The 14,423-nt window shown below is 36.5% G+C and overlaps 2 protein-coding genes across 3 annotated transcripts in view; one reads left to right on the plus strand and one right to left on the minus strand.

Moving 5' to 3' along the window:
- LOC125862855 (uncharacterized) overlaps positions 1-9,716 on the plus strand; it is a 15,668-nt gene extending 5,952 nt beyond the window's left edge. For both annotated transcript variants that reach the window (XM_049542980.1, XM_049542981.1), the window contains exons 5-11: positions 5,764-6,092; positions 6,179-6,289; positions 6,379-6,866; positions 7,552-7,720; positions 8,627-8,866; positions 8,966-9,100; positions 9,251-9,716. In XM_049542980.1, coding sequence (XP_049398937.1) covers positions 5,764-6,092; positions 6,179-6,289; positions 6,379-6,866; positions 7,552-7,720; positions 8,627-8,866; positions 8,966-9,100; positions 9,251-9,382 — 1,604 coding nt within the window. In that variant the 3' untranslated portion in view covers positions 9,383-9,716. The remainder of the gene's footprint in view (positions 1-5,763; positions 6,093-6,178; positions 6,290-6,378; positions 6,867-7,551; positions 7,721-8,626; positions 8,867-8,965; positions 9,101-9,250) is intronic.
- Positions 9,717-13,500: 3,784 nt separating this feature from the next.
- Positions 13,501-14,397, minus strand: LOC125862870 (uncharacterized). Its single transcript, XM_049542992.1, has one exon. It carries the CDS (start codon positions 14,218-14,220, stop codon positions 13,570-13,572), a length of 651 nt encoding a protein of 216 aa, XP_049398949.1. The 5' UTR covers positions 14,221-14,397; the 3' UTR covers positions 13,501-13,569.
- Positions 14,398-14,423: the final 26 nt, after the last annotated feature.

The raw sequence follows: 14,423 nt of genomic DNA on the forward strand, positions 1-14,423 counted from the left end.
ATACCATCTGCTTCTGTAGTAAGGCCATTGAATTCACCCAATCTGAGTAACAGTTCAACAATTCTATCCACTTCCCAATCATTTAGATTTCTCATGAAGGTGAGGTTCCATCCCTGAGGGGACCAAATCACAACAATTTTAGCATCAGGATTGGTGCAAAAAGAAAAGAGATTGGGGAAGACCGAGTTTAGACACTCTTGTCCTTCCAAAAAAATATTTTGTTACCCTCTCCCACCTTGACCACCAAATTCTCCTTTAAACTAGGCCATAAATTTCTGATTGATCTCCAAACTGATACCCCATACATGCTTTCTACTACATTAGACACCCACTCCTCTGTCTACCCATACTTGTTGAGAATTGCTCTTCTCCATAATGCCTGATCTTCAACCACAAATCTCCAAAGCCATTTAGAAAGTAGACTTTTGTTCTGGACCCTCAGATTTTTTATGCCAAGCCCTCCTGTCTTCTTGCTTAGTAAGGCTGTCTGCCATTTAACTAAAAGTATTTTTTTTCCCTTGTTCCCCGACCATAGAAAATCATGCCTCAATTTATCTAACCTCTCTTCTACCTTTGCTGGTAAAGGGAAAAGTGACATAACATATCTAGGCAACGCATCCAGGACCGAATTGATCAGAGTGACTATTCTTCCCAGAGATAGATAGTTTGCCTTCCAATTAGCCAACCTCTTCTCTGTCTTCTCAATGATTCCATCCCAAATCTCAAGTTCCTTGTGATTATTCCCCAAAGGCATTCTCAGGTAAGTAGTTGGTAAGTGCTCTATCTTGCATTGCAAGATGCTTGCCAACAACTGAATATTTGCCACTTCCTTGATTTGGAAGATGCTGTTTTTCCCCCAATTCACAGCCAGTCTGGAGATGGCCTCAAAAATCACCAAAATAACTCTAATGTAACTAACTTGTTCTACCTTTGCATCGCAAAATATTACTGTGTCGTCTGCATATAAAAGGTGACATATTTGCAAATCAACCTCTGACTGGTTACCAATGTTGAAACCCTTTATCCAGTCGTTCTGATTGGCCACTCTAATCATACTGTTAATACCCTCCATAGCTAAAATAAATAGGAAAGGGGAGAGAGGATCTCCGTGTCGTAGTCCTCTCTCAGAAGGACAAACCGGCAGGTTCTCCATTAACATAAATGGAGAACCTGGCAGTTTTGATGCAAAAACCTATCCATTTAAGTCATTTGTCTCCAAACCCCATTTGCTTCAAAATATTAAGTAGAAACTCCCAATTGACATGATCATATACCTTTTCTATATCAAGCTTGCACATTATTCTTGGGATCTCTCCTTTAATCCTTGAGTCTACACTCACTAGCTATTAACGCGGCATCCATAATTTGTCTTCCTTGAATGAAGGCAATTTGGTGATTGTTCACTAATTTGCTTATCACTTTCTTTAATCTCTCTGCCAACAGCTTACCAAAGACCTTGTACACACCACTAATGAGACTTATGGGTTTGAAATCCCTAAGTTCCATAGCTCCTGTCTTCTTTGGGATTAGAGCCACATAGGTGGTGTTAAGGCTCTTCTCTATTTCATGTCTTTCATGAAATTGTCTCACTGCATTCATGAAGTCTGTCTTCAGTATCTCCCAGAAGTTTTGGAAAATCTCATCGGAAAGCCATCTGGTCCGGCCTCCGGGGGCCTTATCACTAGCACATGATTTTATGCAATTAAAAACTTCATCTTCCTCAAATTGCCTCTGGAACCATACATTTTCCTCTTGTATAATGCTTTCCACTCCCTGTACATTAAAATCTGGCCTCCATTGTTCTGTTTCTCTGCAAAGATTTTGGTAGGAACTGATTATGGTTCCTTTAATTTCTTCTGAATTTGTTACTGTAACCCCTTCAACCATCAACTTATCAATGGTGTTAAATCTTTTATGGGCTGTAGCCATCCTGTGAAAATACTTGGTATTTTTGTCTCCGTGTTTGAGCCACTGTACTCTAGACCTCTGCTTCCAAGCTATTTCCTCCTTTTTGCAACATCTTCAAATTCCATAGAAAGATGTACTTTCTGAAGTAACTCATCCTCTGATAGTAATCTCAACTCCCGAGTCTTTTCTAAAACAGACAGCTGATTTAAGATTTCCTCTTTTCTCTGATTCCAATTGTTCCTATTCTCCAGTTTCCATTCTTTTAGCTTCCCCTTTAGCATCCTCAACTTGGAGGCTAGGACATAAGAGCCCGTACCAGTGATATTGAAAGATGCCCGCCAATCTTTAACTTTGTCTGAGAAACCCTCCACCCTTAACCACCATTGTTCAAATTTGAAGTAAGACTTCTTCAAATTTAAATCTCCGCATTCAAGCAAAATTGGATTGTGGTCAGAACCTATTTTGGGAAGCATGTTCTGTTTAATCCGTGTGAAGGTCTCATCCCACTGGGAAGAGAATAAAAACCTATCAATTCTGGAAGCAAACATGTGATTGTCCCCCCTTCTCCATGTGAAAAGACCCCCCAAATAAAGGAGGGTCGATGAACTCCATCTCATTGATCCATTCAGAGAATTCAGTCATTGGCGTAGTAATTTTGTGCCCTTCTGATCTTTCGTTTGGTTATCTTGTGGCATTAAAATCTCCACAAGCTACCCAAGGCCCATTACACAGTTCTTTGATGTTGATGAATTCTTGCCAAAGTTCTCTTCTAGTTATTGGATCACATGAGGCATACACAGCTGAAAGGAACCATGTGAGTGCCTGATTTATGCCTTCAAACTTGCAGGTCACCATTTGGTTTGCTGCTAATACCAGCTCTCCTTTCCACACCCTCTTATCCCACATTACTACGATGCCACCACTTCTACCTATAGCATCCAAATGAAATTCCCCCCATCCATCTATTTTGTCATAATTGTTTGAATACATTCACCTCTGATCCTCCCAATTTTGTCTCAACCAGAACGTAAATATCAGCCCCCAATGTTGAAATAATCTCCTGACTATCCCCCTTTTTTCTTCTCCATTTACCCCCCTTACATTCTAAGAAAGGATTTTGACTTTCATTGGAAATTTGTGTTTGTTATTCTCCCCCTGTTTCTTGATTCCCCTTCTTTAAACTTAACATGAAATTCCATCTCCTTTGGGATTGTGTTCTTTGCTTTGATTGGTGTTGTCTCCACCTTCTGCCTCAAATCCCCCCTCTTTTGATCAATTCTCAGAAATAGATCACAAGCCGCCTTATCACATCCTTCAAAAGCAACCCCAAAAAGTTGACTGAGTTTAAGTACATTGGAATGTACCCAAAGTGAAGCTGTCTTCAATTTCTTGTTCTGAGAGACCATCATTAATTTGAAGAGGAAGAGGATCTTCAAATAATGTAATTTGCTCAGTAGAGCAGTTGCCCTGATGAAGATCTATCTTATCAGTTTCTACTGAATTAATTCCTGCTCCTTCGATATCATAAATAACCATAGGCATGTTGTTGTCTTCACCCCCCAAAACTTCCGACCCATAGTAAATTGCCATATCATCCTTAGCAAAAGATGTTTCAGTTCTCACTCCAGCCCCCATCTCCATCTCTGATATATTTGAACTCGGAAAGAAACTGTTCTCTGTCGAGAAGAGGTTGTCAACAAAAGGTTCCTTTTCTAACTGGATGGAGTCTTTCTTAGGCAATTGGGCTTCATGTGACCCACTGCCTTTTATTCCGATTTGGTCCAACACTTCTAATACCATTCCTGGGCCCAAATTTTTAATTATTTCCCTCACATGTCTTTCACTCAGACCCGCGTGTTCCTCTTCCCCCTTTTTTTTTGCAAACTAACTGCGAATCATTCCCCAAAATGTTAGTCTCCACCTCCTTTGGCATAAAAGTCAGCAAAGGGTTTTGCTGTGGGAACTCCCTTCCAGATACATGTTGTGTTGCACCTTCTAGTTGATCAACGTGCATTAGATCTGACTTCTGTCTGAATCTCGCTGGAGCTTCACACCATACCGGCAAAGAAAAATTGAATTCTCCATCACTCACTTCTACATATGCCGGAATTTCCTTCAGAGGACCTTTGACTCGAATACGGGCCCATCTCAGGTGATACTTGAGTTGGGTTTCTTCTTCCGCTTCAATCCATCCGCCGCACTGGTCCCCCATCTCCTTCATCACTTTATCAATCCATAGATGTAGCGGTAGTCCCAAAATTCGAACCCAAAACCAATCAAATTGATGTTGGGCTGGAATAGCTCCCGTCGTCGGAGACCACCAGTCCAGTTCCAATAGATGATTGCTCCTACTCCATCTCCCTGCTAGCACATTTTCAGCATCCCTTCTCGATTGAAATTCAAAAAGGAATTGGATCCCGTTCAAATCAAATACTTGTATGTTGTGGATGCCTCTCCATGTGTTTTGCGCCCATTTCCTAACATCGTTATGAGAAGGTATCTCATCGCAATCTGGGAAGCTGCCAACCAGACTTCTCCTCAAAGGATCCTTATCTCCATTGGTACTACTCTCTGGAGCTGATTGAAGTTCATTAGGGGGCCATCTGCTTTTTTGAAGAGCTTCCTTATAACTTCCTTTTTCTTTTTGCCCATTACTGATTATTTCCCCTGCATTTAGAGTTTCTCTCTGTAAAATTTCAGGCTTATTAATAAAGACCTCAATTTTCTTAGAGAGATCAGACCAGCCAGCATTAAGTGTGATTTCAGGGAGAATAATAATAGATCTGAGCTCTCCTTTAACCGTAATAACAGACACAAATCTATCATATTTATTGTACTTCAATGAGCAATAAATAAGAGTAGTTAAATCTCTGCATCTCCAAGTTTTGAAGGATTTTCCTTTGATTTCTGAAGCTTCATTAAATCTTCTGCATAGCCACTGTAGAGCTACTCTACTCAGCTTCATTCTTCTCATATATAACCTAGCACTCTCCACCCATTCAAACCTAGAATCTGAGGCTAGTTTGGTATCAGTTAAGTCATAAGACTTGCCCCCTAATCTGAAAAAGATTCTGTTCTCCATCTTTCTCCTAAATAATTGATGAAAAGAAAGGAAAGTGCTTTAACCAAAGACGTAGTGGGAGGTGAAAGCCCTTGCGGCCTGGATCGAACCAAGAAAAGGCTGAAATTCTGTGTTTTGACGATTCACGCGCCGGCGCATGCCGCGAGAGACTTCGAAGTCTGAGAGGAAGAGGTGGCGCGTGCGAGCGCGTGGGGAACTTTCTGGGGATGGGTCTTTTTGGGGTTGAGTCGCCGGGTCTGGTAGAGGCTTTGGTGGAAGTAGATTGTCAGGAAAAGAAGAGGGAGTGAGGATTCCGGTGATCAGAAGGATCACCGGAGTGAAGATATTTACACGTAATTATCTTGCCAATAACGACCTAATGACTATAGGAGTAAGAGATGGAGAATAATTTCCGTCGACATTTTGGTGGAGTTATCCTAAACAATGAGATGAAATCAACTATGTACCTGTTCAATGACACCTTCCTGCAAGCTTTTTTTTTTTAAATTTTTTTTATTCTTTTCAATTGTTAAACTATTTACCTGTTTACTGGAACCTTCCTGCTGACTTTGCTTCCCTTTTTGTCATTGAGAATGTTAAAGTAGATTGAAACTGAATTTTTCATGCACCGACTTTTGCCAATTTTCCTCCAAAATCATGCAGAAAGATGACACCTTTCATTTTACCTCTCCAATAATACCAAAAAACAGTAGTCTTAATTTCTAATATTTTATATCCTGTACTCTATTTTGGGAGTTTGACATATCTCGTGTATATTACTATTCCTTTTGCAGCTACTAGCAACAAAGTCGTACAGTCAAATGTCCTATCAAGTAAAAAGGAAATAGCTGGTGAAGTTAAAAAAAAATTGGTTTCTGAAGAGCCTACTAGTTCTTCCACATCAACGGCGAAGGTTAGATGTGATGACATGAAGGATAGAGGTTCTTCTATAGAAACTAGAGGAAATCATGACGGCATGAGCAATGTGAGCAATATGTCTGTATCATCAAATTCTCACAATGTGGAGAGTAGAATTGCAACTTCAAGATCACAGAGTAAACCTCAGAAAATTGTATGCACTGGTCAATTAGAAGACAAATTGAACCAGCTAAATCTTGCAATTGTGAGTCAATCATTTATGTGATTCAAGATTTCAAACATTTTGAATGTCTAATCCGCTGATCTTACTCCAAAATTTTCACCATGTAGGTTGGCCATGTTGATTCTGGGAAGTCAACACTATCAGGAAGACTACTACACCTTTTGGGGCAGATATCTCAGAAGGAAATGCACAAATATGAAAAAGAGGCCAAGCAGCAAGTAATCCTTCTTTTCACTTTTCATCCACTTTTATAAGGACATAGTGAAATCTTGATTAGCTGATTGATACATATCCTATCTATAATCAGGGAAAAGGGTCCTTTGCTTATGCCTGGGCATTGGATGAGAGTGCTGAGGAAAGAGAGAGGGGAATAACTATGACAGTGGCTGTTGCCTACTTTAACACAAAAAGTTACCGTGTTGTACTGCTTGATTCCCCAGGCCATAGAGACTTTGTCCCAAATATGATATCAGGTGCAACACAAGCAGATGCTGCAATTCTCGTAGTTGATGCTTCAATAGGTGCTTTTGAAGCTGGCATTGATGTTAGTGGAGGTCAGACAAGGGAGCATGCACAACTTATCAAAAGCTTTGGGGTGGACCAGATAATAATTGCTATTAACAAAATGGATGCAGTGGGATACTCCAAAGAACGGTTTGATACAATTAAGAATCAACTAGGAACATTTCTTCGTGCTTGTAAGTTTAAAGATTCATCAGTATTGTGGATTCCCCTGAGTGCCATGCAAAACCAAAATTTGGTGACAAGTCCTTCTGATGCAAGATTGTTGTCCTGGTTAGTCTACTGGCCAATTGCTAACGCTAAAAGGACGCATAGTGTTACTCGTTATCTTCAACTTTATCGTATTTGCATCATTTAGATAAATGCTTTCATGGAAGTTTTAGGCAGAACAATGGAAACAGTAGGTTACATAGCAAATAGATAAGTTAAACTGTATGCAATTGGAATTTGAAACAATTAAAGTGTTCTTAAGATTGACAACCCAAATTTGCAAGATAATAGATAAAAGGGAAAAAGGACAAATATACCCCCGAACTATCGTAAATGGTATGCAGATACCCTCCGTCATACTTTTGGGACATTGGTGCCCCTGCCGTCTAAAAACTAGAGCATATATGACCTTCACTCTAACGGAAGACTAAATAGGGACACATGGCGCAATCTTATCAGTCGATAAATGTCGGATCGGTGGATAAGATTATGACATGTGTATGCCCCTTAGTATAAAGGGTATATATGCTCTAGTTTTTGGACAGCAGGGACACCAATGTCCCAAAAGTATGACGGAGGGTATCTACATACCATTTACGATAGTTCGGGAGTATATTTATCCTTTTTCCCTAGATAAAATGATGATTGTGCTGTGGAGTCAAAATTTCTGTGGTAATTTAGTGTCGTACACAAATAGCTCGCAAAGCTCCCGTTGTCTTTTGTAGTTAATAATGAAAGTTTATTTCAGGTTTCAAGGTCCATGCCTTTTAGACGCAATAGACTCTCTCCAACCTCCCCAAAGAGATTACTCAAAGCCTATATTAATGCCGATATGTGATCTCGTTAAATTACCCTCACAAGGACAGGTGTCAGTATGTGGAAAGTTGGAGACAGGAGCTCTTCAAACTGGAGATAAGGTACTCAATTACCCACTAATGCATGAGAGATCCTTCTCCTTTATTTTGACACTCAACATTTAAATTCATCAAGTATCATATCTAGAAAAGATATTTCTCCTTTATGATATATATGCTTTTAGAAGACTTGGACTTTTGAGTCATAACTGTACAGGGAGTTATACTGGTGCCTATAGATCATGTCATCAGTCTGACCATCACCCAAATTAACCTGCCAAAATACCATGCTCTCATTAGGAGGGGCAGAGGGAGGCATTAGGCAAGTAAACATGTATCCTAATTCCATCAAGGTGCTTCTACATTTTTTTCTCCGAGTGTAACTCTTTTCTAACTGTATATTTTACGGTATTTTGAATTTTATTTGGGGTGTGTGTGCTGAGGGGGGATGGGAGTTCAAGGCAGTTGTTGTTTGAGCTAAGGCTTTGCCTGGATTGAAACCTCAGGTGGTTTTGATTACTTCCATGTTTTATGTCTTTCTTTCTTGTCTTGGAAGGGACATCTGCATGTTGACAATAATGAGATAGGTACACGGTGAAACACAAAGACACTTCTTTTTTCTCCCTGTAATGTAAGATACCAGTGAATTAGAGTGTACGGGCTCTAGTTAACAGAGTGATAGAGTTAAAGAGGACTAATATAACTAACAGATACTTGCGCAGTCATCTTGTTAGGGCATTGTTGGGACATGCTGTTAGGTCATTACTGCAATTGCCATCATAATGCTTGTATGGTGCAATCATCTATTGGACAGCAATTGTTTAATGTTGTCAGTAAATGCACCATTGGTGGTTTTTTGTTACGTGCAGATTATTTTTCTATTCTACAAGATTTGACCTTGTAACAAGAATGAAAAATTCTTTGGAAGGATAATAGTCTTTTCTAACGCTAAATTCTTAACATGGTCAGGTTCTAGTTATGCCATCAAGAGAAATGGCAACAGTGCGTTCTTTGGAACATAATTCTCAGGTCTGTAACAGTGCAAAAGCCGGAGACAATGTCACTGTTAATCTACAAGGTATAGATGTGAATCGTGTAAAGGCAGGGGATGTGCTGTGCCACCCTGAATATCCTATTGATGTTACAAATCATTTGGAACTGAAGATTCTTCTCCTGGATATTGCTGTTCCAATTTTAATTGGCTCTCAGGTAGCAGCTCTTGTCATTTTACCCTCAAAATTCACAGAGTTGCATGACATCTGTTTCTAGTTAATAACTCAATAGCTCTGGATATTTGAAAACGTGCAGTTGGAATTTCATGTACACCATGTTAAGGAGGCTGCAAGAGTTGTGAGGATTTTGTCCTTGCTTGATCCAAAGACTGGAAAGGAGACCAAGAAATCACCTAGATGTCTTCTAGCAAAGCAGAATGCTATAATTGAGGTTTCTCTCAAGAGCAACTATATGTCTATTGATATGCTTATGTTTTATCATTTTAGTAAATAAATAAAAAATGTCTTTGGTGGGAATGGGTGCATCGAAGATTCTAGCTATAAAAGAGATCTTAACTTTAATCTGTTTGTCATGGTTCAGGTAGTTTTGCAAGGGATGATTTGCGTTGAAGAGCATTCTAAATGTAAGGGTCTTGGAAGGGTGTCCCTCAGAGCATCAGGAAGAACCATCGCTCTTGGTCTTGTGACTCGAGTTCTAGAGAAGAAGGAATAGAGAAATTGCCACTGCTGGAAAGAGGTTTGACATGCCCAGAATCAGCTGGTAGAGGTATACATCTGTGAGGACCTTTAGCTTGAAACTCGCAGTTGAGTGTCATCCTTTTCTTTCTCCTCTCTTGCCTGTCCTGATCTCCTCTAGAGATCCACAATTTTTGTAGTTGCGATGAATGTTAATGATTCTACAGTGGCATAGCTCTAGACATGGGTTTCTTCCCTTCATTTTTGTGGCGGATCTTTCTTTACTTGTACATTTGGAGGAATCTGATATATATTTAGGGTCCCCTCTTTGAGCGACATATTCACCACTTTATGTATGTCTTAACATGCATACATGACCCTCCTTCATTGTAATACTTGCTTGTAGAATTTTAAGAGGGTCAACTTCAAGATGACCATTTTTACTTAGGTATAGGGATGGTATGACAAATATTAACAATGTCTAGACTGTGGGTCAGGATTTGGAAAGGTTGTCTATTTACTTCCCACACTCTTCAAGGATGTGGAGCTCCGATTAAATTTGGATCGCGCAACAATAATAATTCATGTAACCCATCAATTCACAACAAAAAAAATATAAGTTCTTCTGTGGGCCGACAAGACCACCATGCTGTCTATAGTCACAGACGTTGTGCAGACCATTAAGACCACCATAATATCTATACTCATAGAATGTTATGTGGATCATTGAGGTCATCGTGATATCTATTATCAGAGAACGCTCTGTGATCCATCGAGATCATCTTGATATTTATAATCATGAAACACTATGCACATCGTTGAAATCAGCATGATATTTAAAATCACAAAAAAAATATATACAAAGGTCATCATGATAACTGTACACTCCCTAATCTACTAAACTTGACTGGGACAGGCCCTGACCTACCCATCAATTGTACAAAACAAAAGACCAATCAAACCTCTAGATCTGACAACTTCGGAAGAAGAGGAGATGACATGAGTTCAACTTCCCTAAGCTCAAGGCGTCAATATAAAATAATGTACTGAGTACGTAAGATAAAATAATAAGAGGGAGGGGGCAAAGATAATCTATGTACACCTACCTGCTCTTGAATATATGAAATACTGAGGCTGATATATATGAAAGCACCCCACTTTGTGGGATTTCACTGGGTATGTTGTTGTTGTTGATATATATGAAAGCATTCTAAGTACTCAGACAAGAAGTCAGAGGGTATTTGAAATTTCCGTACTGTAATTTTGGTATGTAATTTTTAAAATTTATACCATTATAATATCAATTTGATTTGGTATGATTCAATATTTTAATATTTGGTTTCAGTATTTTGCGGTATAATAAATTGATAACCATAATTTGTTTAACTTCGACTGACATATACTCGTATATTAGAGTATTATGACTTCGACCATTTAAAAAAAGTCTCAATTGTATCATTCTAACACATTATATATGTAGAAATATATATTTAAAAGAACGTACAAACAACTACTCTACTTTGTTACTCAATTACATTTAAAATACATTTCAATCAAAATAAAGTAGTCAAAGTTTCAACTTCTAAGCATTTGATTTCTACTTTCTACTAATACTAGGTTGCATATTTGTTACTATTTTAATAATAATAATTTAAAAATAAATAAATAAATATATATATAGTAACTTACTTATTTATTGAGTCGATTCATTTTGATTCGATCAAATTCAATCCCATTTTTCAGACTTAGTTGTGAACAATTCAGCCAGTCTAGGAGGACCACCTCTCCTTCTCTCAATACCCTTTTTGCCTTTCACTTTTTCTTTTTTGCTCTTAATTTGGAAAAAAAATGAACTAGACTATTTCTAGATCTCCTTCAAAGAAGGATCTAATAAATTTTTGTGAGTACTCCAAAATTAGATACCATGTCGTGTAAAGGAATGATTCTGATTTTATTTTCTATTAAATACTTAAGTATAATATGAACAAGTGCATTTGAACTAATCTACAACCCCAAATATTTCACCTAACAATTTAGGAAGTGATTGTACTTTTTGTTTGCAGGCAAATAAACATAGGATCATCACCTTAGTAGAATTATTGGGAGGGGTTGTTGAAGTCAAACTTCCAATTAATGCTCTGATGGATATGGTGGTCAAGGTCTCTTTTTTCAAGAAGATTTGCCAAAAGAGTATCTAAACTTCCAATTAATATTACCCGTTTGGACAATATTTTATGGAAGTTAGAAAACCACTCTTAGAAATAAATAAGTTCACTTTCACTTGTTCATTTTAAATTTTGCACAATTATTAAGAAATAATGACTGACACAATTATTTTATTATAATATACAAATTACTAATTGATATTGAGTCTTAAATTTTGAAAAATAATTTAGAAATAAGTAATTAATGACGAGGTTATAAAAACATGAAAAAATAAATATTCTTTTATATGCTAAAAGTGACAAGTAAAAGTGAAATATATTTTTAGTGTTGTGAACAAGTAAATGTAAACGGAAGGAATATATACTCTCTCTATTTCATTTTACTTTACTCATGTTGACTTGACATAACTCTTAAAATAACTTTTATTAGGGGTATATTTTACTAAACTAATCTTATTAATTAATTGTGTTTTGAAACTCTAAGTTTATGTTTTGATATGCGCTATGAAGTCATGATTTCAAATCACAATTCTTCAAAAAACATGATTTGGAATTCCAAATCATGATTTCAAACTTTTTAAAATGTAAAATTTGATCCATAATATTATATTTTGTAAAACAAGACCCATCATATTAAACTTTGCAAGAAAAAATATGACGTATGCGTGAAAAAAATGTTTCTATCATGTAAAATGATTATATTAAAGAATAACTAGTTACTACTATTGTTGACTAGTAGATATTTATAAAATTGAAAGTTTATAATCGCAAATATTTATTTATAAAAAAATGGAGATATGTGATTTATCATTGCGATATCATATGATATTCCGATATCTTGTTTATGGAAGGTTTGTTCATTTAATAAAATTGTGTAAGAATTGGATAAAACTTGATAGTTCTCACGACTTGTGTGATTTTTATGTTTATAAAAAAAAAATACAATTTAAGAAATTCAAATTGCATATCAAACATTATTATTTGACTCAAAATAATAATAATAATCTATTCTAATATAGGAGGCAAGTAATAAAGCTCTCCTAATTTGCTAAAATGGAGAAGTAAAAAGTAAATTTTACTTTTATATTTAAACATGATTTTTACTTGAAGGAAAAATTGTTGGTGAAAATTATTACTCATTTGGTTTGAAATGATCCTCAAGATGTGTAGTATTTCATGAAAATGTTGGTAATATATTTAAAACCCATATTTTACATTTTTGTTGGGTAAGATGTTATTGTCCCCCCCCCCCCCCCAAGAAAACAAACAAAAGCAACAAATACCATAAACCGCTCCTCAAAAGTTTGAACCTAATCAAATATATCACATCTTTTGAAAAGATAGACAAAAAAAAAGGTAATCTTGATAGTAGAAACCCTTTAATTAAATCTAAGATTTCAAATGAAAAAACAAAAGGGACTGAGCACAAAAGAAGGCCTCTTGTCTTTGTGTCCCCTAAGCCTATTTACAGTTTAGTAGTAGTTATTATTATTATTATTATTATTATTTTATGGACATTCCTAATGACTAATTCAATTCACCAAATCCTTTATAATTGTCTCCATTCATATCCTCTTTAGTATTTAATTAACACAGTAGTATAGTACTTATTTTATCATATATCTTTACCATTTATGTGACTTGGAATTAATTGTTTACTTAGATGAGCACAAGAGACAAAAAGAACTCCACTAAGGCATAATACATCCTTAAACTAGGTCATATATGAGAATAGATACTTAAATTTATATAAAGTTGAATAAGTGACAATTCACGTCCTATATAGTGTCCTACACGTATTATGCATGTAGGATGCGTGTGACTATTTGTGCTTACTTGTATACACCAAAAACTAAAAAATATAAATGCGAGCCGAAATCTGTCATGACCCAAAAATGGACGTGATGGCACTCGTCTTATCCCACCAAGACAAGTCAGCCTAACACTCACCCATTACNTATATAAAAAAAGAACTTATAAACAAAATAAATATGGTGAAATTCAATAATAATTTATAAAAAAAACAAAGAGAAGAAAGTACAAAATACACAAAAAAAAATCATTTCTTACTCTTCTTATCTTTTCCATTGGCAAAGTAAGATCCTAAACCAAAGAGATTAGCAGTAGCCTTTGGAATAAAAGTATAAGGTGGTACATTCAAAACAGGATTAATGCAAATCCTATTACTATAATTCTTTCTCAATGGAGGCTTTTGTGATGAGTAAAAACTAACTCCAGAAGAAGGATTCATTATATTCTTTTTCTGTTTCTGATTTTCTTTTACTGAACAACTCTTTGATCCAGTAGAATTACTGCGTGGTAACGACCAAAATGAGCTTTTCTTATTTCCGTGAAGACTAGTACTTCTTCTAATACGCCAAAACGACTTGTTTTGATCCTTTTGCTCATCATCATCAACACTAATGTGTTTCGAGATTACATTTTGATTATTTGCAACTGGAGCTGGAGCTGAAGTCGGAGATAATGTGACAACTTTTTGTTGTAGTTGAAGAGGGCGAATTAATCCATTTAAGAAGAGTTCATCTGCCGAACAAGTTTCTGTATTAGCGATGTTGCTAATACAGAAATCGAATTCAGAATTTGAATCTGATTGATAATGTTGCAAATCTAAGACTTGTTTGCAGCAAATATCATCTGATGAGAAAGAGATTCTTGGACTTGTAACCTCTGAGATCATATCAATTGCCATGTTTTTTTGTTTTTTTTTACTTGGAGTAAATTGGAAGGATAGAAAAGGCTAAATCTTTGGGATTGTTGTTGTAGTAAGAAGACAATAATATTTAAATGTGAAGTTGGGATTAAAAGAAAAAATTTAGAGGATGGTCACAAGTCAAAAGAAGAAAGGCTAGACATATGGTCTGGTTTCTACTTTCTTGGTGTCCTTTTTTTTTT

The sequence above is a fragment of the Solanum stenotomum genome, chromosome 4 (genome assembly GCF_019186545.1).
Source record: "Solanum stenotomum isolate F172 chromosome 4, ASM1918654v1, whole genome shotgun sequence".
Classification (NCBI taxonomy): Eukaryota; Viridiplantae; Streptophyta; class Magnoliopsida; order Solanales; family Solanaceae; genus Solanum; species Solanum stenotomum.

Coding starts and splice junctions, on each gene's coding strand:
- LOC125862870 (XM_049542992.1), bottom strand. CDS start 14,220: ATGGCAATTGATATGATCTCAGAGGTTACAAGTCCAAGAATCTCTTTC.